Source organism: Trematomus bernacchii, unplaced genomic scaffold, assembly GCF_902827165.1.
Source record: "Trematomus bernacchii unplaced genomic scaffold, fTreBer1.1, whole genome shotgun sequence".
NCBI lineage: Eukaryota > Metazoa > Chordata > Actinopteri > Perciformes > Nototheniidae > Trematomus > Trematomus bernacchii.
In genome coordinates, this window is record NW_022987720.1 from 25,581,410 (window position 1) to 25,608,163 (window position 26,754).

Here is a 26,754-nt window from a genome sequence, read left to right on the forward strand (position 1 = left end):
ACACACAGAGGAAGATATTGGACTTATTAGAGAAGGGAGCGAGTGGGAGAAGAGCGCAAACACGGAGAGACAAAGATAGAGACAGAGAGAGAGGGATGATGTTATTTTGTCAGTGTTTCCCCGTGGGGGCTCGACTGCTTGTTAAAAAGTCCTGACAGAGGAACCACACACACACACACACACACACACACACACACACACACACACACACACACACACACACACACACACACATACACATACACATATACACACACACACACACACACACACACACACACATACACATACACATACACATACACATACACGCACACATGCACACCAACAGACACTACTGCCTTCCGATAAACTTTGAATAGGCCTTTTTTTTCTTCGGTGTGTGTTATGTACTGAAATGGACTGCATTCATGCCCAAAATATTCCTCTATGACGTAAAATACAGCCGTTTGTGTGTGTGTGTGTGTGGCTTCTATTGCCGTTGAAGGCTGCTGTTTGCCTGTAATTATCATCCAACGTCACCAACACAACATAACTGTTCCCTGTGTTCACAGCCAGTACTTTACTGTATGAACCCAGCTCTATAACAACCAGGCACATCTCATATTCACACTGCCATCAGGAGATCTGCTCATTGTTTTAGAAGCTCTTTAATATAGATTTAACTGAATAAACTTTCACAGTGTCATAAGAGTATGCCAGAGCCTTCTAGAGAGCAAGGCAGAACACTTAATGTGCAAGTAAACACCAGAGCAATATAGTTAGCACACGCTTTCTCTCTCGTCATTATGAGATGGTAAGGAACGAATAAGAGGGCTTATGTAGTGGCTTGTGCACATATTTGGTGGTGTAAATACATTTCAGACATGTGTGTTTCTTGCTGTTTCTATTAAGGCGTATTTATCTGCATTTAGCACATATTTTCCATATTGTAATTAGGCCTACAGTACATTACATTATTTTTCTTACGTTCTGGTTTCATTCCCAATTGGCTTGCCTGTAATCCGTTATCTGTTTTCCTTTAAATTACACAAGAGGAGCCCGAAGTAAACGTTGGCCAGCTTGTAAATGATCACATTTTGTACATTTAGAATCTGTGTATACATTTTCTATGGTGTGTGTGAGTGTGTGTGTGTGTGTGTGTGTTTGTTTTGGCATCTGTTACCTGATATCAGTGCCAATCCAGCCCCGCAGACGCAGAGATGCTGAAGAGTTTTTTTTCCGTTGTTGGCCAAACTACACAATGAAAAGTGTTTCCATTTCTTAGAAGGCTTTGGATCCTGCAAGCTGCAAAGTCAATATGTATATGATTCCAATAACATAATGTGTAGACTTTTTGCATTCTTATATTAGATCACCGCCTGTCAATGTTTGGAAAGAAGGATTCGAAGATAAATCAAGCAGAAAATTGCTTTATTGAAGTCTATTTGACCTTTTCGTCTGCGCAACAAAATCCTTTTGGTGAGGAGTCTTTGGATGGACCGCTGCCAATGATGCCATTATTCTTTTAAACTTTTCTTTTATCTCCTGTCAGAATATAATACAGCATTAGCAAACCTCAGTCTGGTAAAAGCATTGCATTTACTGTTTGCAGTAATCAGATATTTTATCATTCGGTTTCTGAGAGAATGATGTTTTCTTTTGTGGTGTTGGCTCTGTCTGTGTGGTTTATATGGTGAGTGCTGTCTGCCGTTTGTTTCCCGCAAGACATTTCCATGCTCTTTTGTTTCGCTGCTGCTATTTTTATGCCTGTCTGTTTATATTTAGTAACCGGCCACCGAGGAATTTTTGTCAAACCGGTGTGTTTTCTCCTGGAAACTGCAGATTTGAAACGCAGCAGATAGCAGGGTAGCCGTGGCAGAAAAACAAACGTGATACAAATATTCTAGGTCTGCTTTCTTTTCATGTTGATCATCTCTCGACCCCTCTGGTTTATCTTGTGACCCCGACCCTTAGAAGCCAATGTTTAACATCTCAATAAATATAAAAAGTTGCTATATCTGAGTGTGAAATTTGCAAATCTACTGGTGGCAAAACAAGTCAGATTTGATAGAAGTCTATGAAAAAATTACCCGACTTTTCGCTTGATTAAAACTTCAGCAAGAAATGTCCTAATGATTTTATGGTCTCAATTGCTAGTTTCTGCTTTTCTTCAGTAGATTATGATGTACGTGTTGTATTTATCCGTCTTATTTGGAGTAAAATACACAATAAATCTGCGTATAAGTTAGGGCTTTGCTACCTTATGATTGACTTATCGCTTTAGAAGTGTTTTGCGGTCTTTGCGCTTGTGTTTTTCTGATTACACCCTTGAAACGCAGCAGAAAAAAAGGGTATACGTGGCAGATATACATACGCGATTTAAATATACAAATATTCTATATGCAAGTTATGGCAGACATTTGTACTACGTCTCGTTCTTAGTGAGTGTGCACCTTACAACCCCTACTCACAATGCATTACACACTCATCTGTTTGTGTGTGTGACTTTTTTTCTTTTTGTACATGTGTGCGTGTCATCAGACCAGACAGTGCATGATGCTATCAGCAGCAGAGGATATGAAGACTACTATTTATAACTCTCCTCTATCTCAACTTAGACACATTGTCCTGCCCCGCGGGGAAGGTGCTTTTTTTCTTTTCGTAGTTGTGCGTCACTGTGTTGTTGTGTGTGTCTGTTTGTGTGTATGCAACAGAGTGGGAAATTTGAGAGCGGGAGACTGTGAATGTGATAGACGGAGCAAGAGGCGGGGAGCTGTGTGTGTGTGTGTGTGTGTGTGTGTGTGTGTGTGTGTGTGTGTGTGTGTGTGTGTGTGTGTGTGTGTGTGTGTGTGTGTGTGTGTGTGTGTGTGTGTGTGTGTGTGTGTGTGTGTGTGTGTGTGTGTGTGTGTGTGTGTGTGTGTGTGTGTGTGGTGTGTGTGTGTGTGTGTGTGTGTGTGTGTGTGTGTGTGTGTGTGTGTGTGTGTGTGTGTGTGTGTGTGTGTGTGTGTGTGTGTGTGTGTGTGTGTGTGTGTGTGTGTGTGTGTGTAAAGCTCACTGAAGGTGTGAGTGGAAAGAAGAGACATGTCACACTTGACAGGGGTGAAATGAGAGGATATGATTGGCTGTTTTCTGATGTCACGGATTTCGAGCCGTTCCAATTAGAAACAATCATACGCTGCTTAGTCACCATTCTCTTTTCCACTGCTCTGCCATTCACTCCGTTCCCTTCATCAAAATTCCCCCGCTTTGTTTCAAATGTTTTCTTTTATGGAACTCGCCTGCCACCTATAAGCAGTTGTTGTTGCTAACTCTTCTTCACGGCCGTCCTTTTCGCTCAGCGGTTTTTTGGTTTTACCATATCCGTCCTTCTTTTGTTTTAAATGTCCTCCCGTGATCTCCCTCTCTCACTCAACGGCTTTCAAAAAACCTTGAAGATGAAATAATGTAATAGGCAATACCAAAAGTGCTATATTATAAAAGATAAAGCATTACCATATATGGTATGAAGTTGTCTACACTTCCTGTCTCCAAAGGGGGGGGGGGTCACCATCATTTAACACATGTAAAAGACACATGTCATTCTCAAACTTTAAGGCACAATTTTACACTCAATTTCAGGTGATGCTTATACAGTGCAGATAAGAAATGAGAACAACTTTTATAAAAAATGACAATATAATAATACAAAACTTACATCTTACAAACATTTAAATTAAAACAATACATTCTTTTATTGACAAAAAAGTATGTGTAACATAAAGAAGTCAATAAATGAGGAAAGTTTCTGGGTATTGTTTTTCTTTGAGAGCTAACAGACATCTTAAACATTAATAATACAATTATTTAGATCATTTGCAAACGTTATTTGATGCTATCCTAGTATGTTGACCCAGTTGGACCACCGTTAATAATCTGTGTTGCCAGCTATCGCTAAATTGTGTTCCTCAGACAGAGAAACAGACACATTTATCTTGAACAAATCTTGCATTTCATCTGATTTATCCCTCAAAAAACTGTGATTTTAGTGTCAGAATGTCTGGAATATGTGCAACTTGGGAAAAATAGGTCCAATATTTACCTTAGTGACTCATGGACAAACTAATTGGTCACTAATTGGTCACAATCACGAGGCGTGGCAGTTGCAAAGCCAATGTGGCACATATACATGAAAGTGGCTATCAGTGGTTATTTTCCACTATTCAACATATATAATGAGAATATAAAATATAACAAAGAAGCACACACACAACAGTTCAGATATGTATCATGATACAGAGCTATATGAAATCTGGAGGTTCAATTTTTTGCCTTTCTGTTTTTGTTTCTCCTACAAAGAGATCTTTAAACAGAGATTCCTCCAGGGACAGAAACCAGATTGAAGTTGTGGTTTTGTCTTATTGGTCTCAGCAGGAGAGGGGGAATAAAGACAGAGAAGGGAGGATTTATTCCGTTCTTTGTTGTCAGAGTCCTTAAGAGTCTGCTTCCCTCAAGTGTTCAATAGAGGTGCCTCTGGTCTCAGAATGATAGGTTAGGCCAACAGAAACTGCCAATTTCGAGGAAATGGTTTTATGTCCTAGCCTATGGATACGGTGTTTCTGATAATGCATCATGTCAAATAAATGAGGATATTAAGCCCAACCTTGACCAAATCTCTGCAGTCCATTTTGGTTCTGTTGTGTTTGGCCACTATTTGGCCCAACAACAAATGAGCGCAGGCACACGTCCAGTCTCATTTTAGCCCAGAAAAAGAGCAATTATTTTTGGTAAAAGAGAGATTTCCGTTTTGTGGTAGAATTTGGCTTCATCTCCTTTGGTTCCCGGAGCCTAAATCCTTTCAGACAGGCACAAGCAGGCAAAAAACACATGCACACACATACAAAACATTGCCAACAAATATTGAAACAGTTCTTTAGAGATTATTCACTACCACCGTTGGCTATTGCTAAATCAATTTTGCACAAATGTTGGCTTTGGTATTAGTATTTTTTTCGTACAGTGAAGAATGAAATGGTCTTTTCTGGGTTGACATAATTCTGCTGCGTCTTAAACAAATGACTCTCAGCCCTTTTTAATGTATTAGATAACGCAAAAAAAGCGTAATCAAAAAAAATTGTTTGACATACAGGAGGAAATAAAAAGCTGCATATTGACCATGAGCAGGCCTTTAATAATAAAATAACAGGAAGCTTTTGTGGCAATTGTGGGGCCGCTGTTATGTCGACAGATGGCGGGTGTAGAAGTGAAATATCTGAAGATAAGGTGAATAAAAGATTAGTGTCCCCGTGCTGTTCAGTCTTTGTATAATGCAGCAAAGTGTGGGAGTATCGGCCGCTGCTGTGATGAAGACAGGAAGTGACACGTCTTATAGCATGACCTCGCTCCCGTCCCACCATGCTCGAGGATTGCATCGCTTTCTCCCCCATTTAAACACACAAACACACACGGGGCTGCATAGATAGCTTCTGAAGAGCACTTGGAGACCGAAGGAGTCGACCTCACATACAGATACAATACCATTAAAGAGCACTCTAGAGTCTTGATATAGGGGAAAGAGACACACACTCACACTCACACAAATAATGCAAACAGTGAATACCCACATTACTCAGAGGTTATCAACACAGGGGGAAATGAAAAGCCAGGTCATGCATATAGCGATTAAATTGCATACAGTACATTGATATGGTTACAAATAGTTTCCACTGTACGCAGGCCCTGCTTTCTACTTGTGTCTGTTTTCATTCCCCCGATGCCCTCTTCACTCAGTTGCATTATACTCTACAGGAAAAGAGCTGTAATGTTATAGACCCGGAGGTGGTGTATACATGAAAGAAAAAGTACTGGATTGTAATATAATAGGAACATTACTAGTTTCATTTAATCTCTTGTGCTTTTTGGGTACAATTGTATCAAGTGAGTACAAGTTGGCTACATAAATGTTTGTGTACATTGAGATCATAAAATAAGAATTGACCTCGATGTGGTGCAGTATATATATAATATAATATTAATAATTTTCTTACTGGTTTAAGACTTATTACCAGTCAGCACCAACGTTTTCTCTCTGAACAAATACACCAAAACATCGTATTTGCATATTTTTTTTACTTTTTGGTTGTTGACATTTCCACTGATTCCTCAATGAATTAATTCAGTTTAGCAGCACGTTGTCAACCTAAAGAGGCATTCAAGATTTGCTCTGTATATCTAGAGAAGCATACCCTAGAAATTCACTCATTATGGCTGTAACTAAACATCACAAAATACAATCCAGAAGGACATTGGTGTATCATAAGACTCTCTTAACCCTTAGATGCATAAGTGGGTCTTTTTGGACCCGATGAGGTGGTTTTCTTGAAGTATCTTTGTAATTACATTTTTTTATCATTTCATATTCCAGCTATTCCTCAAAAAACATGTTTTGGATATCATGCCATTCTAATTTAAAATTTACATTTTAAGAAATTGTAGTTTTTGTATTACTACCCCAAGCTTCCATAAGTGGGTCTTTTTGGACCCGGTGAGGTGGTTTTCTTGAAGTATCTTTGTAATTACATTTTTTTATCATTTCATATTCCAGCTATTCCTCAAAAAACATGTTTTGGATATCATGCCATTCTAATTTAAAATTTACATTTTAAGAAATTGTAGTTTTTGTATTACTACCCCAAGCTTCCATAAGTGGGTCTTTTTGGACCCGGTGAGGTGGTTTTCTTGAAGTATCTTTGTAATTAAAAAAATGTATCATTTCATATTCCAGCTATTCCTCAAAAAACATGTTTTGGATATCATGCCATTCACATTATTTAATTTACATTTTAAGAAATTGTAGTGGTTGTATTAGTACCCCAAGCTTCCATAAGTGGGTCAAAACTGACCCGCATGCATTTTCTATGGAATCCTCTGGGAAAACTTTTTTTTTCAAAATTATAAATAGTGAAAAATTAAATATAAAATATGTCTAGTGTGAACCAAAATATAATACTAAATATTATACAAGAGATTTTTCTTAACCAAAATGACAAAAATTGCATAAAAACACATATTATTCTAATACGGGTCCTTTTAGACCCACTTATGGAAGAGTGTAGGGTCCAGTCACTCGTGCATCTAAGGGTTAAGAAAAACAGGCCTCTTCAAGATGTGTTATAAACTTTACAGAATATAGGATTGAGGCTAATTCTGTGTGACGTTACAATAAACAGTAATATATCTTAACATTGCCGTTGCTGCTTCAACACTTCAGCAACTCCCCAACTATCCCTTTTTTATTACATTTTGGTGACACTAAGGAAGAAGTCCTGTCGATGCAAGCTGCAGGCAGTGTGTGTGTGTAGTGTGTGTGTGTGTGTAGGTGCACGGGCAGCATTTGTTCGTTTTAAGAGCAGGTGTGATCTTACAAAGTGACACAGGGCAGAATCTCTTTTTCTTCATTTGTCTCTCATCTCCGCTTCCAACCTTTTGTTCCCTCAATCTCTTTTTTTGTCTTTTCTTTACTGTAGCTGTCAGGTTACATCTTCACCCACACACACACACACCGACCTGCAAATCTATCATAATTAGAGAGCCAAAGACAAGTGGTGTCAAGATAAGCCATGTGTGAACTCTGTGACATTTCAAGGTAACAGAAATCCACAGAGACACAACAAATGGTGTAACAAGAGGAGTCAGTCCAAACATGTTGCTACACCAAACTCTTTCTCTATTCCTCACTTTTAATTTGGACTCATTCCATTATTTCTTAATGGCCTGCACCATAATGACCCATTTTAATGAAACATCCAACATAAAATAATAGTTAATTTGTCCACCTGTTATAGTGCTTGTCTGCTCTGTCCAAGCCCCTGTCTCACATTGGCTGAATTAAGTGGCAAATGATTCTGAGTCAGGTTTAATGGAGTGGATACGAGTGACTCAGAGTGAATTTAACCCCAAAATCAGGACCACAGAGTTCTGCAGCCTGCTTGTACCGCACCAATCCAATTTGGGCCTAATTGAATTGTTCTGAACCCCTCATCCATACATTTCTCCTCGAGAAATGTATTACTCTTGATCTGTGTGTGGGTGTGATGGAGAGAAAGAGAAAGCGAGTGTACTGCCAAACCCTAAATGCTCTGTTGTTGATTGATGCTTCTGAGATTCAGTATGAATTGCTTTACTAATACGAGACAACAATCCTAAATAAATCTCTTCTTCCCCCTTATCCTTCTTCCCGTTTCTCCTTTCTCAGGATGATAAGTCGACCTTCTTCCAGTTCGGTGCCTCCATCCAGCAGGAGGCTCTGCTGATGCTGAACATCATGGAGGAGTACGACTGGCACATCTTCTCCATTGTGACCTCAAAGTTCCCCGGCTACCAGGAGTTCATCAACATCCTTAAAACGACTGTGGACAACAGGTACGATCAACCAACCCAGTCTCACGGCATTTCGTGTTATAGTCACGAAATACATTTCATCTATTGATTCGTGTCGTATCAATTCGTAATTGTATAATGTCTGACTTTTCTTAAGAAATGGGGCTCAGAGCCTCAGAATACTGAAATCTGTATTTTTTAAATCTTTTATTCCTTCTAAATTGTTATTATTTATATTGCTTTTAAAATCGTTCTGTGACACGAAAAAAATGAGAAAATTGTGTTGTTTAATTAATTAATTTTGTGACTATAACACGAAATGCCATGAGACTGGGTTGGATCAACTACTCAACTGCTTGCACTCGTATCTACAGTTTCACTTTTATTGTAGGTCATATATCTGATAACTATTAAACTGGATAGCAGTAGCCAACATTAGGAACCAGGAAAACATAGTAACGCAAGGAAATAATGAAATTGCATTGCTAGCTGTGACAACATGTGGCAAACTTCCCTAAAACGCAAATATCAAGACAAATAAAAGACATGAGAAAGGACAACTGTAACTAAAGCTTTACAGCCATGTCAGCGTCTCTCAATCTATATTTAGACACATCAGTGCGTTGAGCTAATTGCTAATATCGGCATGCTAATATGCTCACAATGACAGTGCTAACATGTCAATGCTAAGCAGCTCTGACGTTTACCATGTCTTCCATTAATTGTGTGTGTTAGCATGGTAACGTAGCTAATCGGCACCTAACACATACAGTCATGGGCGTAGGAAGCATCCTGAATGTGGGGGGGACATTTTTAACGGGGGGTGTGGGGGCGAAAAAAAATATAGATTTCCTGTATTCTGGTGCATTTTAACAGGTGGTTTGATACTTTTATGTGGCTATACTAGCATGAGGAAAATGATGGGTACATTTTGTAATTTCATCCAGTAGTAAAGAAAGGAAACATATTTGATTATTAATTCAGAGCTGTCTTTGAGTTAATAAAAAGCAGTTTAAATGCCCATTTTTTGTACATTTATATACAACAATAAATATTTGAGTGCATTGAGAGATATTGTTGTGGAGAGTCATTTATATATAAATCGCAAAATACATTTGTGAATCCTTCTGTGAGCATTTATTAATATTGAGACTGATCTGACTCCATACGGATGTTAAGTTCAAATAAATGTTGCTCTTCTGTCTATATTGGTCATATGATGCCCCTTGACTGAAATGTTTCCTGTTCAATATCCCCACTGATTTCCTTAAAATCCTGGGATGAGAGTCCACATCACAATTTACTCTCAACTGTCATTTCCCTTTCATCACTCACCTCAGCAATGGACCTCTCTCTCTGTCCCTGTATTCTGCCTCTGACTCACTCTCAAGTGCCTAGATGTCAAGAGAGGTGGTGAAGTGATAATTATGTATTGAGCAGTATACTCTTTCACATTGAATCATAACAAGTCATACTGAATGTAAATACAACTGACTCTAAAGTAAGTCCCAGTCTGTGACATTGGACATTTTGAAGACTCAAAGTCCTAACCAGTAGGTAGAATATTAGCTAGTCTATGTAATGTGCACAGCAAATAAATAGTTAACTGAATACTGGGATGGAAATAGCCTATAAGCACTCAGTAAAACATAAACACACACAAAAAGCTTCTGAATGATAAGTATAATTAAAACATAATGCACATTACCATTTTGAGAGAGAGTACCTAAGTTAAAGAACTCAGAAAATAATCTCTTATCGAACTGAGGCTCCAGTAAAACACACTGACTGCGTCTCTACATGGACATCAGTAAGCCGTTTATGAGTATTATCCCGGTTATGATCATATTGGGGATATGGTGTTTACATGAGCACAGAGAGATCGGGTTATTCATGTTCCCTGTTTACATGATAAATACTAGTAACCTGGCATTTCGATGCCTTTTCTCATCTAAACTATTCAGTATTTGTATCTCTCTATCATGACATAAATACGAAACTCCTCTCCAGAAGTGAGACGCCGCCATCACTGTTAACTGATTAACTGCTACCAGCTGATGACTTACATTCCTCTTCTTTGAAAAAAATGTTCTTATGTCCATGTTGTCTGGGGGAGAAAACATATCAAACCAAGAGATCGTCAGCTTTGATTTTCGCTGTATTAACCATTTCCTGAACATTTGGTGTGTGTGCCTTACCTCCGCTACCGGCATCGCTTCATACAACAGATCTGAGCTGTCCAACTATGACAACACTCCTTGAACATGCGCGCGCTATGTGAGAATCTGCCTTGGTACAAAGTAGCAGTGAAAACATGGTACGGAGTTTCATTGATTTGGGCATTCTCTCAATAAGCAAGTGGAATGGATTTCATTTGATAGTGAAGCACTGACACAGCGCTCTACAAAGTGCGGCGAGTGGATAGACCGATTCACGGACTTTCCGCATAGTAAAAGTGGGGGGGTCTAAACTAATCATTTGAAAAAGTGGGGGGGACTTGTCCCACCCTCATATAATGGCTGCGACGCCCATGCATACAGTACAGTAGTACAGGAACAGCTTGGAAAGGTATGAAAATATAAAAAAATGTGATTAAGATATTTCACTCAAAATCTTCAACTTCATGATGGCTGTAGAGGAAACATCTGGGGATTGATTCAGTCATAAAGAGACATCAACTGGGTACCATGAAGGTCTTTACTAAGTTGTGTGCCAAACCCTTATTAGCAAAGTCTATGACCTAGTGGTGGCACAAGACAAAAAGCCATTAGTTATTAGAATTCCTCATTCCTGCAATATGACATCTTTGGACCAAATTGTTCTTGAGATATTTCGGTCTGAACCAAAATGGTGGACCAACCAACAAACTGTAGCTAGCTAGCTAAAAGAGCTACAAATCTATACTTCTATATTTCAAAGCAAGGGCAATGACTCTGAACTGTATGTCCTAGTGTATTGTACAGGGCTTAAAAGCATACATTAACATTGTAGGAAAAACACATTATCTTACAGTGTGTAAACAACTTCAAAATGATATTCTTTTAAACAGGCTTGATAGAGGATTTATGAAGAACACAAACAATGAGCCGTTTTATCCACCTCATTGTTCCCAAAATTACCTCTCCACTCACACAACAAAAATTAATATAACAAGTTCTGTTTTCTAAAGAGTTGAAACACTCCTAGCACGGGCATTTCTCCGAATCCATTTCCACATTTTGTGTCTAATCTTCTGTATTATGCAAATGTCCCCAGAGAATGGTATTGTTTACTTTCTTGAAGAGTTACTGCACCAAGTGTTTTGTCCTTGTACTTTTAAAAGACAGACAGCACTGAAAGGATTTCATCAGCATTCTTAAAATGAATGTAGATGACAGGTAGGTTTACTACCCATGCAGTCTGGCTGTTTGCCGCACCTTTAGGTCATTTTGACTGATGCTCTACCCTCCGCAGAGAGAATGAGAAAAAACTGCTGAAGAGAACCGCAAGCCATAATTTTTGGCACAAAATGTCAAATTAATGATCCATGCTCAGCGATGTTGAGATGTTGGCAAGGGCTGGTGCCTGAACCCATGATATATTAAAGCCAAGCTGAGGAGGGTCTTTTTCATTAGCAGTTACTCTTCATGTCAAACCAAAAGCGTTCAGAAACTCTCTGCCTGTCTTTATTTGGTAGCACTGGTTGCAATTGTTTTAATTACAAGTGGGAACAGATGGTTTCCTGGCTGATTAAATAAGATTATGAATTTCCCCCGCAAACAGGTGTTGCTATCAGAAAACTGGGAAGCTTCTAAAAATGTGTCACAATTAATCTTATTTTCCCAAATAGCAATCAGAACCTGTACCTGCTTTCTTCTTCCAGCAAGCCCATTGTTCATGCTTCTATTGTCAATCAATATCCACTCCATAAAAATGCATTTAGAAGACCTTATGAAAGATAGCTCCAAAGATCTAAGCGTCCCAATGTCGATATTCGTGAGGTCAAGCAGTGTTGACCTCACTGTTGAAATAATGGCCGTCATTTATAAAACAAGAAATAATAAGCTCAATTACTTGCAATTACCCGTCGTCGATTTCCCGTGTCAGCATTCGGCTAGTTCACACTGACTTAGTCATGGGCAGACGGTTTTAATACCAATGAACTTCCATCATTTGCAACAGAAAATTGGACCAGTCAACTCAGTGATTCAAGGCTGACCCCACCATGGAAACAAATTAGTTCTTGCCAACGCTGAGATCAAATACAAGCCCAGATATATAACACGAGAGGAAGGGAGTGTGTTTTTGTTGAAGGCTACTTGTATAGACCATCTTGTTGAGATGAGTGCAGGCAGGTGGGTGGTGTTCCTGTCAGTATGATCTGCAGATTAAACAGGAAAAAGCTAGATTGCTATGGTTGTTCGGGCATTGGACAGATTTTCATTTACGTCTAAGATATGCATCGTCTGGAATACACATTCGCCTGTAACACCCAGGGTGATTGATCTGCAAGTAAAGGGTGTTCTTATCATTATAAATCATCATCAGCAACTATATAATGAATGATTTAATTAAGAAGATGAGTGTTCTCTTGGTAGGTGGTTGATTTAAGTGGGTTATCTCCCTGATTTCTATAAAGAATACCAAACTTTTAAATGTGTTTTACTTGTTATAACCCCTCTACTTTGTCTCTGTGTATCATTGTCTCACTCTACTAGTGTTGTCATCTGGTAGTAGCAGACCATTATCACTCAGTGGACAGCAAGTCCCAAATCACTCTAATGTTACACTTCCGTCTATTGTTGCTTTCTTTGAGGGTGGTGTATATCTTCTCTCTTTTCTCTGTTGTCACACTGTTTTAACACTCCAGTATGTATCTGTGTGTGTGTGTCTGTAAGTGTGTCTTTGTCCCTCGTTCTGCCATCTCTCAAGTGTTGTCAAGGGCCTGTTCTGCTGATACCAAAGTGGGCCAACAGTTGGGGATGTATTATTTTCTTTGATAACTAACAAAATCGCCATTTCCACTGTTTAGCCTTTCACACTGGGAACTACTTAATTTGATCTCTTTGGACTTTGTGAAAAAGAGCGTCCAGTCCTTCCATACAGTTTCACAAAAAAAGATACTCTACAAATGCATTCATCACTTTAAAAGTGCTTGTTATTTCTAACTCTTTGCTACAGCTAGATAAAGTGAAAGTGCAAAGATCCATTTTCGCCAACATTTGCTTTGACCGTTACACTCCAAGGAGAAAAGTCTCTATGTCAGACCATCTATAATCAGCCATATGGTTGTGAAGGCGTAATCAAATATTAATGAACCCATCTTTATGTCCAAGAGGTGTGACAGAAGCTGTGTTGATAACGGCAATATTTTCTGATAACCGGTGTCCCCAATTAGCACATTGAACACGGGGCCCTTTCACATTAAGAGCCCAGTGTTTGTTCTCCTTGTCCTTTAGTTGTCTGGGCTGGACCCTGCTGAGCGTCATTACACAGGACCAGCTTTAACATTTGCATTCTCCATTTAGCCTTAATGCGTTTCCCCCCGACAATAAGCACTTCACACTTATTAGCATTCAGATCGCACTTAACAATGATATTAATTATAATGGATAATTATAACTGCCCTTGCCAGCACCTGAGCAAAGTTAATAGTCTATTAGTTACATATTAACATTTCACTCCTGTCCTTGTTATCCTTTGCTTCAGCTTCGTGGGCTGGGACCTGCAGAATGTCATCATCCTGGACGCGGTGGAGGAGGACAGCCGCTCTCAGATCATGCTGAAGAAGGTCCAGTCCCCCGTGGTGCTGCTCTACTGCTCCAAGGACGAGGCGGTGTACGTCCTGGAGGAGGCGCGCTCCCTGGGCCTCACCGGATTCGGATACATCTGGATTGTTCCGTCGCTCACCACCGGCAACCCGGATCTAACGCCCGAAGCGTTTCCCCCGGGGATAATCTCTGTGTCCTACGACGACTGGGACTACCCGTTGGAGGCGAGAGTTCGGGACGGTCTGGGCATCATCACGTCGGCAGCGGCGGCCATGTTGGAGGAGTATGGCGACATCCCAGAAGCGAAGACGTCCTGCTACGGGCCGATGGAGAAGACTTCTAAACTGCCACCCAGTGCGCTACATAAGTAAGTACAGAAAATGTTGTTTTGGCATGCCTATAATGATTAGAAAATGCAATGCTATGTGTCTTTTAAGAGAGGAGAAAATAGATATAGCAGAATTAGAAAGGATTTAATGAGGTTTGGTGTATTTTTATTACAAAGTGATATAGCACATGTGTTTGTTTTAATGCATGGCTTCCTGCCACAGTCTGTTTGTTTTCACCCCTGGAGACTTCTTTCAAACTTTCCACCAAGTCTGCGTTGAGGTTTGAGATTGAAGGAAGACGCAATTACCGGATAGAAAAAACAAGGGGATTGAGAGTACTAGCCGAGATGAAGTGTAGAAGTCAGGCGAGAAAGCGAGGGTAATGAAAGAGGTGAATGGGAGTTTGTGATTTAAGCAGAGAAGGAAAAGGCAAGGGAAGAAATTGGGACTGTGGGTAACAGCGGGGAGCCGCTACAAATGAGTGCTCTCCAAAATTGAAGAGCTCCTTATGTTCCTCTTCTCATGTATTCCTCCATCTCCCATTCACTCTCTTGCGCTCTCCCTCTCATTATGAGCGCGCCCCACAGACAGTGGGAGATGTTGCAGGTCTTGCCAGCTCTGTCTGGCTTTCCATCTGGCAGAGGAGCGAGAGACTCACACAAGCCGTGTTTACATCCCAATGTTGTCGTTTCTTTAATTATGAACTGTGAAATTAGGAATCTTGAGTCCTATATGAAAAAATTCAATTCCAAAATCTGTCTCCAAAAATCTGAAATCTTGCAATGAAACCACGCAATGACACAATCGGGAGGAGGAACACATTTAAATACACTTCTAAGCATACAAATATGTTAAATATTTAATAGTCCTTGTTTTGGCAGACAATGTTCATCAATTTTATATTGGGAAATGATACAGTGGGAAAACGATAAAGGGTGTAAGTCTAACTTCTAAATATATATTACATTTCTCTAAGATGAAGGATTGAAATGCGACCAATGTATACTTTATGATATGTTTATACCTGCCTGTATACTCAATAGTAAATGGAGATTATAGTTAAGCATTTTCCTCTAAGGTCAGGATACAACATTACATTTCAACTGGTCTGAAAACATTTCCGTTTAATTGGTCAGTAAATCAACCAGTAGGTCTCTCGGCTCATGTGGCTAAGGTTATACGTTGCATGGTTGCTCATTTGTCCATCTAATTTCCTGTCAAATACTCATTGGTATTCAATGTATTTTGGATCAATTCTCATTTGGGCTTTGTAGAAATCAAACCAAGTGGATTGTGCAACGTGAGTAGTTAAAAGGTGCTGGGAGATTAGAGCACTTTCTGCATAACAGGACAATGCTAATTGTACAAATCTTGATTTTCAATAGAAACTGGAGTAACAGGGGAGTTCCTGTCATTGATCAGAGTCCTCACTTGTAAATAATGGTCATTATGTTCAAAGAGACAGTAAAGAATGCCTAATAAGCCCTTAACAACTTGACATACTGATTCCGCACTAATATAGCTCACCTTTTTGTCAGGAAACAAAGACACACTAAGGAGAATTACCAAACATCCAGAGCTAGCTGACTTTGTTCCCAGCATGTTCTGCTGCCTCAGGTTGTTACCCAGGTGATGAGTGGCCACAGATGGCTCTGTTGTGGGTGAGAGAGCTCAGCCAATAGGGCTTCAGGGGCCAGGACACAAGGAACATGATTGGTCAATGCTAGGTCACGGCGATGGGCCAGCAGTGTGGGTTTGTTAGACCATCAGACACATACACAGAGTCACACAGAGGCGGGCAGATGGGATGTATATGTAGCAATGTACAGCATTGGTGGGACATATTGCCCATCAGTCATAAGATTTGAGACATATCAACAATCATAAAGGTAAATACAGCCACTAATTGATAGTCCACAGCATTGTTGGACATTTTTCTATAATAATACAAAATGAAACCATATAGATCACATTGCCGTTTTGTAAGGAATAATATAAATGGACGAAATAGCAATTTAATGCAACTTTTTCTCACATTAACTGCTTTTTTTGTAAGCTACTGTTGATGTCAAAATCAGTATCATCTTATAAGCATTAACTTTAAAATATATATTTCTTAGCTTGGATGTCTTTCAGATTATACTGTGACTCGTGACAACAGATTGATTTACATTGAGCCATCACAATAGAACAATACTCTTAAATAAAATAAAAACATGGTGCTGAGATTACAGAAAAGTCTGTAGTATAAAGTTCTGGGGACTGTAGTGTGAGCCCTCAGTGAACTTTTCCCTCACTCACTTTGTCCTCTGACAGCTGTAACGATAAATCCCCTTTGACACATCCAAGATGAATATGTTTGGCAGAGTAATCGAAAAAAATAAATAAAATAAAAACAGGAGACAAATGACCAACTAAGAGCGCTGGCCAGTGCAGCAATCAAACCAAGTGACAACCTACGCTCCGTTTAAAATATGCCGTGTGTGTTTGTGTGTGTGTGTGTGTTAGAAACAAGAGAAATAACTCCTCCCCCCCACAAAGAGAATGTGTCACTGCAGATTTACAGCGCACCGCTCACCTTGCTGTGGTGAACAGTGTGCCATACTTTAGCACTTACTTATCAGCGAGAGACTGTGTGTGTGTGTGTGTGTGTGTGTGTGTGTGTGTGTGTGTGTGTGTGTGTGTGTGTGTGTGTGTGTGTGTGTGTGTGTGTGTGTGTGTGTGTGTGTGTGTGTGTGTGTGTGTGTGTGTGTGTGTGTGTGTGTGTGTGTGTGTGTGTGTGTGTGTGTGTGTGTGTGTGTGTGTGTGTGTGTGTGTGTGTGTGTGTGTGTGTGTGTGGGTGGTAGTAGGGTTCTGACAGGTCATTTCAGTCTGGCCCTGATATATGAGGGTCAGATCTCAGGGTACACACACACACACACACACACACACTGAGTCCCAGGGCAGTTGGCATGTGAGCTGTGCAGACACACTGAAATTGAGAGCTTAGAAGATGCATGTCAAGTTTGCTTAAAGAGATGCAATCATGCAATTTGTTTATTGAGCTATAAAATAAACATTTACATGATCATACTCAAGCTGTGTGTACAGTATATATCCTACTCACTTACTTTTACCAAGACTCCGAGACATAACTACGTCTGTGAGGATATATGTGTTTTTATTTGATGTATCTGTGCTGTGAAAACATGTGCACATGGGTTCAATTCTTTACATTTCCACTTTGACAAAACAATGAACTGATAATATTTCGATGGTCAAGGTCACAGTGACATACAGGCCGTTTCTCAATCGCGAGGATATTGGCTTCCAAGCCAATATTGCAAGGATGCTACGTCATCAAGTGGCGCAGCAGGACCGTTCCAATGTCCAGCATACTTGGAATTCCACCGAGGCCGCGTCCTTTGTTTGGGGGAAATTTTCGAGGCTGCACATGGGTAGACTTCGCGTCCTTAAAATCCCCACAATGCTTTGCGCACGGACCAATTTCCCCAAATCTGTGGCGGAAAATGTAAGGCGGGGCCTCTCATATGACGCACACTTGCTAGCCTGTTCCACTCTTCGTTTTCCGAATGCCAGGAAGGATTCTTGCCTCGCTTCTGAAGGAAGTGACTCGGAAGACATGTGCTACCAAGCAAGCGTACTCGCGATTGAGAAACACCCACAGTGTGTCACAGTACTTTCTGTCCTATATATATATATATTTGTTGGCTTACAATTGGACTAAAGAAGGAATTAAAATAAGGAAGTGAAGAAATTCTGGGCAAACCAAGATGTAAACTACAATTTGACTAATTTGCGGAGGCATACAACCGCAAGGCTTTAATTATAGTTGATGTTATATTTTATTAATCTGTAGCCTTTCAGTCATTTCTGTTTGATGTTCTCCTGTGACTTTTGATCAACTTAATCAAAGAGTCGTGTGTTTGTTTGGGAATTCTCTTATACTCTGTCCCCTATGCGTGGGTGTTTACATGAAATTAAAAACTGTGAGTATATCACAGTATTTGATATCTTACTTGTATTCGCCTAACAATCAAGCAAACATCCATGATTATATAATAATACACAGGTTTAACTGAGGCGCTCAAATGCTGACATTCTGGATACTTTATGTTTTTGCCCAATTAAAGACAGAAAGTGAAAGATAAAAAGAAAGATCCAAAGGGAGAACGCACCTACAGGGTACGATAGATAGTTACATACTCAGAGTTGCTTTTATCACTGTGTACCTGTGGGCGTGAGTGAGAATATCTGCAAAAGTATCTGTCACTTTTCTTCTTAAGTCTCTCTTTAACGTTTGCCTTGCAGGTTAGTCTGTTTGAAAGAGGAACTAAATAATATTGATTCCAAAAAATCTTTGTGCATTAGCAGGACTTGCAAAAGCTCTTATTTAAAAAATGTGATTGCATAACAGCAGCAGAGACCTGCATGTTATAACAAAACCAATGAGCTTATTGCAGTTTAGTTTCCCAATGTTCAGTCTGAAGTGTCCTCTGGGCAGTTGTGGTTGTGCATTTTATACAAGATTTTAGGAGCAGCACGTTGGAGCTTTTTCAGCTGGTGCTGATTACAGCCAAGACTGTGTGGTTGTTTAAAACATCTTATAAGAGGATTAAAGGTAGGGTAGGTAATTTTGGAGAAACCGGCTCGAGGGCGGTAGAATTTGAAAATACACAGCCGGAAAAAATCTGCCACTTCCTTACAGAGCCCCTCCTCCAACACACACGAACGCTCACATGACCAATGAGGGCACGAGATAAGTTTGTGCACAGATGGAAGGCTGACAGGCAGGTAGGCCATCCAGTTATTTTAGCTGGGCCGGCTAAAATGATTGGTCGTGCTTTTTACAGTACTACGGCTTCCACAGATGACATTTTTTATGGATTTTTTGTCAAAGCACTTAAGATATTCATTGCTATCGGGATATTAAGAGCATTCCATGGAATATAACAAAAAGTGTATCTCGAGCCGGTTTCTCAAACGTACCTACCCCACCTTGCAAGAACAGTATGGAGGACGCTGCCTTACTAAGAGCAGACAGCTAAATGGCATCAAAACTAGGCTAACAATCTAGTGTGTTTTGGGTCAGTTTTTGGTTTGATTTAGCTACTGCCTTCGTTATGGTTTAGTCAAAGTCAAAAAAGTCAAAGTCAACTTTATTGTCAACCTTCCAGTTTGTGTCTGTAGACAGAGAGATCGAAATACCGTTTCCCACAATTCCGAATATAAAACAAATGTATATAAAAAGATGTGTGTCAATATGTATATATACTGTATAAACAGTGAAAGACACATTTTTACATGTGCACACATTGAGACCTAAATAAAAACAGTTTAGAAAACTTATTAACTAAAATGTTAATATATCAAAACTAAATTACAGTAAAAGGTCAGAAAATTAGCCTCAACAAAGGTAACTGTAACTGCCCAGAGCATAGTCTTGCCTAGATCGATTTTAGTCTCTCTTTTGCTTCTTTTAAAGCTATTGCGTTTTGCATATTTTACATTCAAATTCTTTATATCCTCTTATTACAAAGACAAGTGTAAAAAGTTGCATAGCTCTATTGCTAAACCCCAAAACAGCTTACAAAGACAGAGCAAAAACAAACAAAATGACAGTTTTTTACAGTTCCTAAAAATGAACAACATGTGGTTTTAAATTCCTAATAATTTATAAAAACAGATGTTAAAAAGATTCAGCTCTGAACCCCCAGTAATGCTTTGCTCCGCAGAGCAGAACAGCAGGTCTGAATGTGTTCATTACCCACATGATTGACAGCTACCGTGTTACATCTCAGATATAAATGAGCCAGCGAGTTACACTTGGTTCGACGGCTCGGAGAGAGACAGACGGGGAGATGTGGAGCAAAAGACTTGAAGGGAGTTTAGTCAGTGTGAACTTCTGCAAAATCCCATCGCATGAGAGGTCTATTAATTTTTCATCAGAGGTAAGGGTATCTAAAAGAAGGTGCTCTAGGAATTCCTGAACTAAAACTTGATTTGCATATTGAAGAAAACACATGATATTCAGAATCCTGAAGCAACACACTCACATAAATCATTTTCTGTGCAACAACAGAAGTAGCTGTGTGGACACAGGTGGAAGAATACTCTGATATGTTACCTAAGTAAAAGTAGCAATACTACAGTGTAACATTATGCACAAAAGGTACTCATTATGCAGTATGGCCTATTGCTGAATAATGTATATATTGAATTATTGTAATTTCTGTTATTGATAGATTAGTGTATTTATCACCTCAATATTGCACTTGGTAAATTACTCAATAATACCGATTGGTACTTTACCGTATTATTAAAATGCATACATTATAAGTTGATTTATATTAATTTGTAATAATGTAAATCTTGAAATTAGCTTGAAACTAGGGCTGTCAGATAAATGTAGTGGAGTAAAAAGTATAAAGTTGTACTGTGTAATGAGAAAATACTCAAGTATGTAAAATGTACAAGTAAAAGTATCTCAAACTTTGACATAGGTACAATTCCTAAATATATGTTAGTTATATTTGACCACTGCATGTGTTGTATTTTTTAGAGAAAGAAGAGAGACAAATGTAATTGTTGGCGTTAATCTTGTTCAGCCCAAACTCCAGTGTAAAATAAGTGCACAGACATCATTTAGAGACACTTGGGGAAACGGGAGGAGCTGCGCTAAGCTAGCATCCACTTCACCTCGTACAGTCATCATTCATGCACACTTACCACACGCCACCTGAGGCACGAGTGTGTTTTCAAGTGACTACCCACCCTTGGGTCATCTTAAAAGTTCTAAATCAGCAGTGATAGCAGCTCCCATCTTTTTTACTCTCGCAGGCACAGTGTGTGTGTGTGTGTGTGTGTGTGTGTGTGTGTGTGTGTGTGTGTGTGTGTGTGTGTGTGTGTGTGTGTGTGTGTGTGTGTGTGTGTGTGTGTGTGTGTGTGTGTGTGTGTGTGTGTGTGTGTGTGTGTGTGTGTGTGTGTGTGTGTGTGTGTGTGTGTGTGTGTGTGTGTGTGTGTGTGTGTGTGTGTGTGTGTGTGTGTGTGTGTGTGTGTGTGTGTGTGTGTGTGTGTGTGCTGCTGCAGTTCATAGATCATGAGTGCTGGCAGTAGACATCATTACTTTGACCGGTCCCTGTCTTTACGAAGGATAAATGTCTTATCTTTAACACACACACAGAATTATACAGTTCATCTTAACATCTTTTTTTGTTTTTTTGACTGCAGTAAAGCCTCTTCTGAAACAGGAAAGAGATGTAGCTGATTCTTATTACTAACATTACTAATCTGCACTGCTCCCTGAGTGCAGGATTAAGAAAACAGCATAAATGGAGAGTGTTTTAATTTTGTCCCTGGCTGCTGTAATGCAGTATATGTGCCCCCCCCCCCCTCCCTCCGAACCCAACCCCTAAAATAAAAGGGAGTCAGGAAAAAATAACACGGAGGATATTTTTATCCTAACTCTGTCGAGGCTTAGCCCTCTCCTGTCACACTTCTCCTCTTTCCATCTCACTCCCTCAATCTCCTTTATCTTCATACTTTTTATTTTTTCGGGTGCTTCTTCTCCCTTGTCCCCCCACTTCTGCACCCCTCCCCCCTCCAATGAATAGAGAGATTACTGGTATAATAGAGGCGGGAAAGTGAGAGGAATTGGATCGCTTTACTATGATCTCAGTGCTACAGGGGAGAGGAAACATTAGGGGGAGAATTGTGGAGGTGGGCAAAGTAATTGTCTGTGTGTGTGTGTGTGTGTGCAAGAATGCTCATTCAGGGTTATTTAGGTTCATCTTCCAGCGTATACACTCTAGCCTGTGTCCGTATCCTAGCAACGCCCTCAGGTTCCACCTGTTTGATGGGCGTCGGCCAACCCGCCTGCAGACACACACAAGCTGTGCAGCCATTCTGCATCCTGTTGTTTTGTTGGCCTACTTTGATTTTTTACATGAACAGCTGTTGACAGCAGTCATAATTATAATAACATTGTGTATAAAATATGATTGTTGCTCAGTGGTGCAGATTTTTTTATTAAGCTTGTTTGAAAGGTTCAGTTAATTGAGATCTGAGATCTACAGAAAAATAGGAAGAAAGCTACACTACAAACAAATAATGGTTTCTACTTAGAGATAGAAGCTATTGCTCCTTGCCACACATTCACAATGTTGTCTTGAATGAAAGGGGCCCTATTATGCTGATTCTCAGGTTTCAACATAATATTTTGTTCCTCTACTGAAGTGGTTTTCAAACTTTTTCTGTCAGGCCCCCCTTTGGAGAAAAAAAAAAGTCGGGCCCCCCAAACACAAATAGTCACGTAATGGGCCAAGTTAACATTTATTAAAATACATCAATATGAACGTGAGCATTCCTTTAAAAAAAATTAAAAAATCACTTTGCTAGAACAGTGATAATAAAACAATGCTCCATAAGTCTGTGTGCTCCAAAAAATAAATACATAATACAATTGTGCAATCCCTTTGCTAGAACAATAAGTTATAATACTTTGCCACTTTGCAAAGAAAATGCTGATATTTGGCAAAAAAGCTCAGTGGCGGCGCCAGAGAGTTATTTTGGGGGTGCTGTGGGGTAGCTTGACGTTTCATAGAGGGTGCTCAAACATTTAGGGTTTCCCATTAATGTACCGGTCGCTACAGTGGAATTTTCTACTGCAACAATCCCCACGCAAATACATAGTGTACCCGCGACAGTTACAATGAAGGCTCGATAATCAGCTCACAGCATATAGGTGTAAGCAGGGGTAAAGTGCTATTTTTATAATTGGGGAGTGGACCTCACATAGGGGGGTCCGGGGTCATGCTCCCTCGGGAAGATTAAAAGCATCAATCTGGTGCACTTTGAGAGCAAAATGAAGAGATCTATGGATACCTCTCTCAACACCCATATGAAACAGAACTGTAAGCAGATTTACTTTTTCTTTATGGATATTTTACAAATCACCCTTTTCAACTTTATTCTTTTTTTACTGTCATATAGTATTTCATTCGTATTCTCTTATTTTTGTATAACTATAATGATCATATAAACGTGTGCCTTGGAAATAATTGTTTACATTAATCGTGACCAAACCGTTTGAGACCCACTGAGATAACTTAGACTAAAGTTAACTATCTAAACACTCAGAGAGTCCTTTAGTTCACTCAGTCTGACAGACTCTCCTCCACCTTGTGGTTGAAAAAGCTCCTTATATCCGTTAGCGTAGCTCGCTAACACCAGAAGCTAACAACAACGATCTCCGGTACCGGTGCGCTCTCTCTCTCTCTCTCTCTTTCGCTCGCGCACGCACACAAAATGGCTCGTTCCACACACACACAGAGCCGAGCTTGAATGAAACACAGAGACCCAGACGTAATTGTACTGTATCATATTATTTTCGAATCAATAATTTTTCAAATTATGATTTGAAAAATCGCCCCTGACTTTGAGAAACACTGCTCTACTGTGACATGTCTCCATGCTTTAATGTCCAAAAAGCTCTTTATCTTTTCTCATTCTGCCTGTGCTTCAGCACCTTTTTTCACCCTCTGTCTGAAACCAGAGCCCAGTGTGCTCTGATTGGTTAGCTGGCTCTGTTGTGATTGGTCGGACAGAGATGTCCCGCCCCTTAGCAAATTGCGTATTATGTGTCTGAGCGCTTGCCAATAGAAGTACGAGTGTTATGTAGTGATATCATTATGTTACTGACTCAAACAAGCAGTCCAATGGGGGGGGGTTAGGCAGGGGGGGAGTGTATGGGAGAGAAACTTTGGGATTTGTTAGCCTTTGCAGACCATTTGCATGCACAAAAACACACTAAAGGAAAGGGAAACCCCAAACAGCATAATAGGGCCTCTTTAGCTAAATGGTAGAACTTTTTCTTCAGCAAATAGTAAATCAGGTTATCTGATCATCCCCCCCACTCCCTCTCAGCTCTCATTGTGCTTACTGATTGACTTTAGACGATGACACCCAGCACAACATTGTTTCATCAGGGTTGCATCAGATCCTCTGTAATAACGCTGGTTTGTCAAAAGAAAGAGCATGACAGACAATGAAAGCAACAAAGGAGAGCCAAATGTGCAATAAACAAAGTCCAACTGTGTGGTAGCGGTGTGTGAGTGTGTGGTAGCGGTGTGTGAGTGTGTGGTAGCGGTGTGTGAGTGTGTGGTAGCGGTGTGTGAGTGTGTGGTAGCGGTGTGTGAGTGTGTGGTAGCGGTGTGTGAGTGTGTGGTAGCGGTGTGTGAGTGTGTGGTAGCGGTGTGTGAGTGTGTGGTAGCGGTGTGTGAGTGTGTGTAAGCAGATGGATGGCTGCAGAGCGCAGAATGGGCTGTTGTCTAAAAGAGCAGTCTGGTATTGATTTCAGCACCTCTTCCTCTGCTGTAGTCGCACATAATTGGGTTCAGTGCCGCATCCCTTGTCCAATCAAAAGGCTGAATACTCACCTGGTTGCTTGCAGGCCAATCAGATTATTTTAATCACAAGAGCCACTCAATCCCCTTATCTCTGCCTGATTTCATCTGGGCATTGAGTGGCTGTGTGTGTGTTAGTGTGGGCATGTGTGTTAGCAGCAGCAATTTAAAAAGTATTGGAAAATGTCACCGCACACACACACACACACACTTAAAAAACAAACACATATATTACACAGCCTGGTTTTCTACCTCTTTCACTGTCCTTGTATTACATTTGGTCCAGAATGCTGCTTCATGTGTAATGCAAGTGGTAGGTCTGTCCAAAACAGCTTAGTTAATAAAACGGATTTAATCAATTTACTGTAAATTGAATATTACAGTTTAATCCAGCAGATGATAGTTTAGTTAATATAATGCCTGGCATTAAAGCTACACATCTAGCCAGTTACTTAGATAACACATTATTTAAAGTGTATTCATCTACGGTAGTTTAATTATCTGCACAATGATTAAGAAATAAAATATACAACTCTAATTCAATTAAGTAATAAATTGACTACAATGCAGATGGGGAAGAACGCCTTTCAGGTTTATTTAGAGACCTCCCCTATTTAAACCAAAAAATGACCAGACTCGAGAAAATAAGGAAAACAACAAAAAGACAAACGAATAACACATAGAACAAATATAATCGATTTACATAACATACAAACAGTGAAAGAAAACAAACCTAAAAAATGTAATTATGACATCATTAGAATAGCATGCAATTGACCTTATTCACACACAGCAATTAATACGTTTTTCTAACAGAGATGCAGCTGTCTGTTTGAATTTTAAATATAGAACTTAATGGTAAAGTCACACAGGGAAATATATCTAAAGAGGGAGAAAATTAATGTTCATTTGGAGACTTTTTTAAACCCTTTATTATGATCATTCAATGTCAAGTGTCAATGCCCCAACAGTAGGTACAGCAGCACCTCTTTTATGCACCGCAGCATGTGCCCCCCCCCCCCCCCCACAAAGTCGTGCACAGCGGGGGACGCCTCACCTGCAGCGCTCCTCTTTGGCTTTTCAAAGACGCGTCACGTGGCTCCATCTTCTATTTAGAAGTTTGCCCTGTCGCCCCAGAATGGAGTCGAAGAGGAAGAAAAGAGGATCTGTCTCCCCCCTCTTGTTGTACATGACCGCTGACAGAGCAGAGAGGGAGACAGACAGAGTGGGGGGGGGGGGGGGGGGGGACAGCCGTGATTAATGTGGAGGCGGAGTGGACCCAAGAATATCTTCCCACTGCCCTCCATCTTAGCTAATGTGACCTGCCATATGGGTCACTCATTACAGTGTGTGTGTGAGTGTGTGGGCGGTGAGTGTCGGCATGGAGACACTTTGGCTTTAGGTCCATTGTCACTTACTTTTTCTCATTCTGGGATTTATGTTTAAAGGGGCCCTCTTATGCTCATTATTAGGTTCAAATGTTTGCGTGGTGCCTCTACTGTGACATGTGTGGGAGAGATATGGGATTTTAGCTTTTGCAGACCACACTACAGGAAAGGGAAAACCCCCCAAAAAGCATAAAAGGGCCTCTTTAAGTCTGCGTAATTAATCAAAACTGTATCCAAATGGACTAGTACAATAATCACACACACTCCAGATCACACTTTTTATCATTTTAATAGTTTTATGATTATAATGTGCATAATGTTTCAGAAATGACCAATCTCTGTAATATTGTGAATCATATCCAAATTGCAATATCAGTCAAAATAATCCCAACTAGTTATTTCTTCCAAATCCACAGCTCTATGTGAATAGATATTTTTTTATCCTGCAGCATTACTCCATACAAAGAGCCTGTGTGAATATTTTAGGATAGTAATACCAGTAGATTGTACATTGACTTGTTCTCATGCTAATGTAATTCAATTTCCT

The 26,754-nt window shown here is 39.9% G+C and overlaps 1 protein-coding gene across 1 annotated transcript in view; it reads left to right on the plus strand.

Moving 5' to 3' along the window:
- Window positions 1-26,754, plus strand: part of grin2aa (glutamate receptor, ionotropic, N-methyl D-aspartate 2A, a) — a 157,029-nt gene that overhangs the window by 91,083 nt on the left and 39,192 nt on the right. Inside the window, exons 3-4 of the mRNA XM_034142383.1 lie at window positions 8,213-8,379; window positions 14,026-14,454. Of these exons, the coding sequence (XP_033998274.1) occupies window positions 8,213-8,379; window positions 14,026-14,454 (596 nt within the window). The remainder of the gene's footprint in view (window positions 1-8,212; window positions 8,380-14,025; window positions 14,455-26,754) is intronic.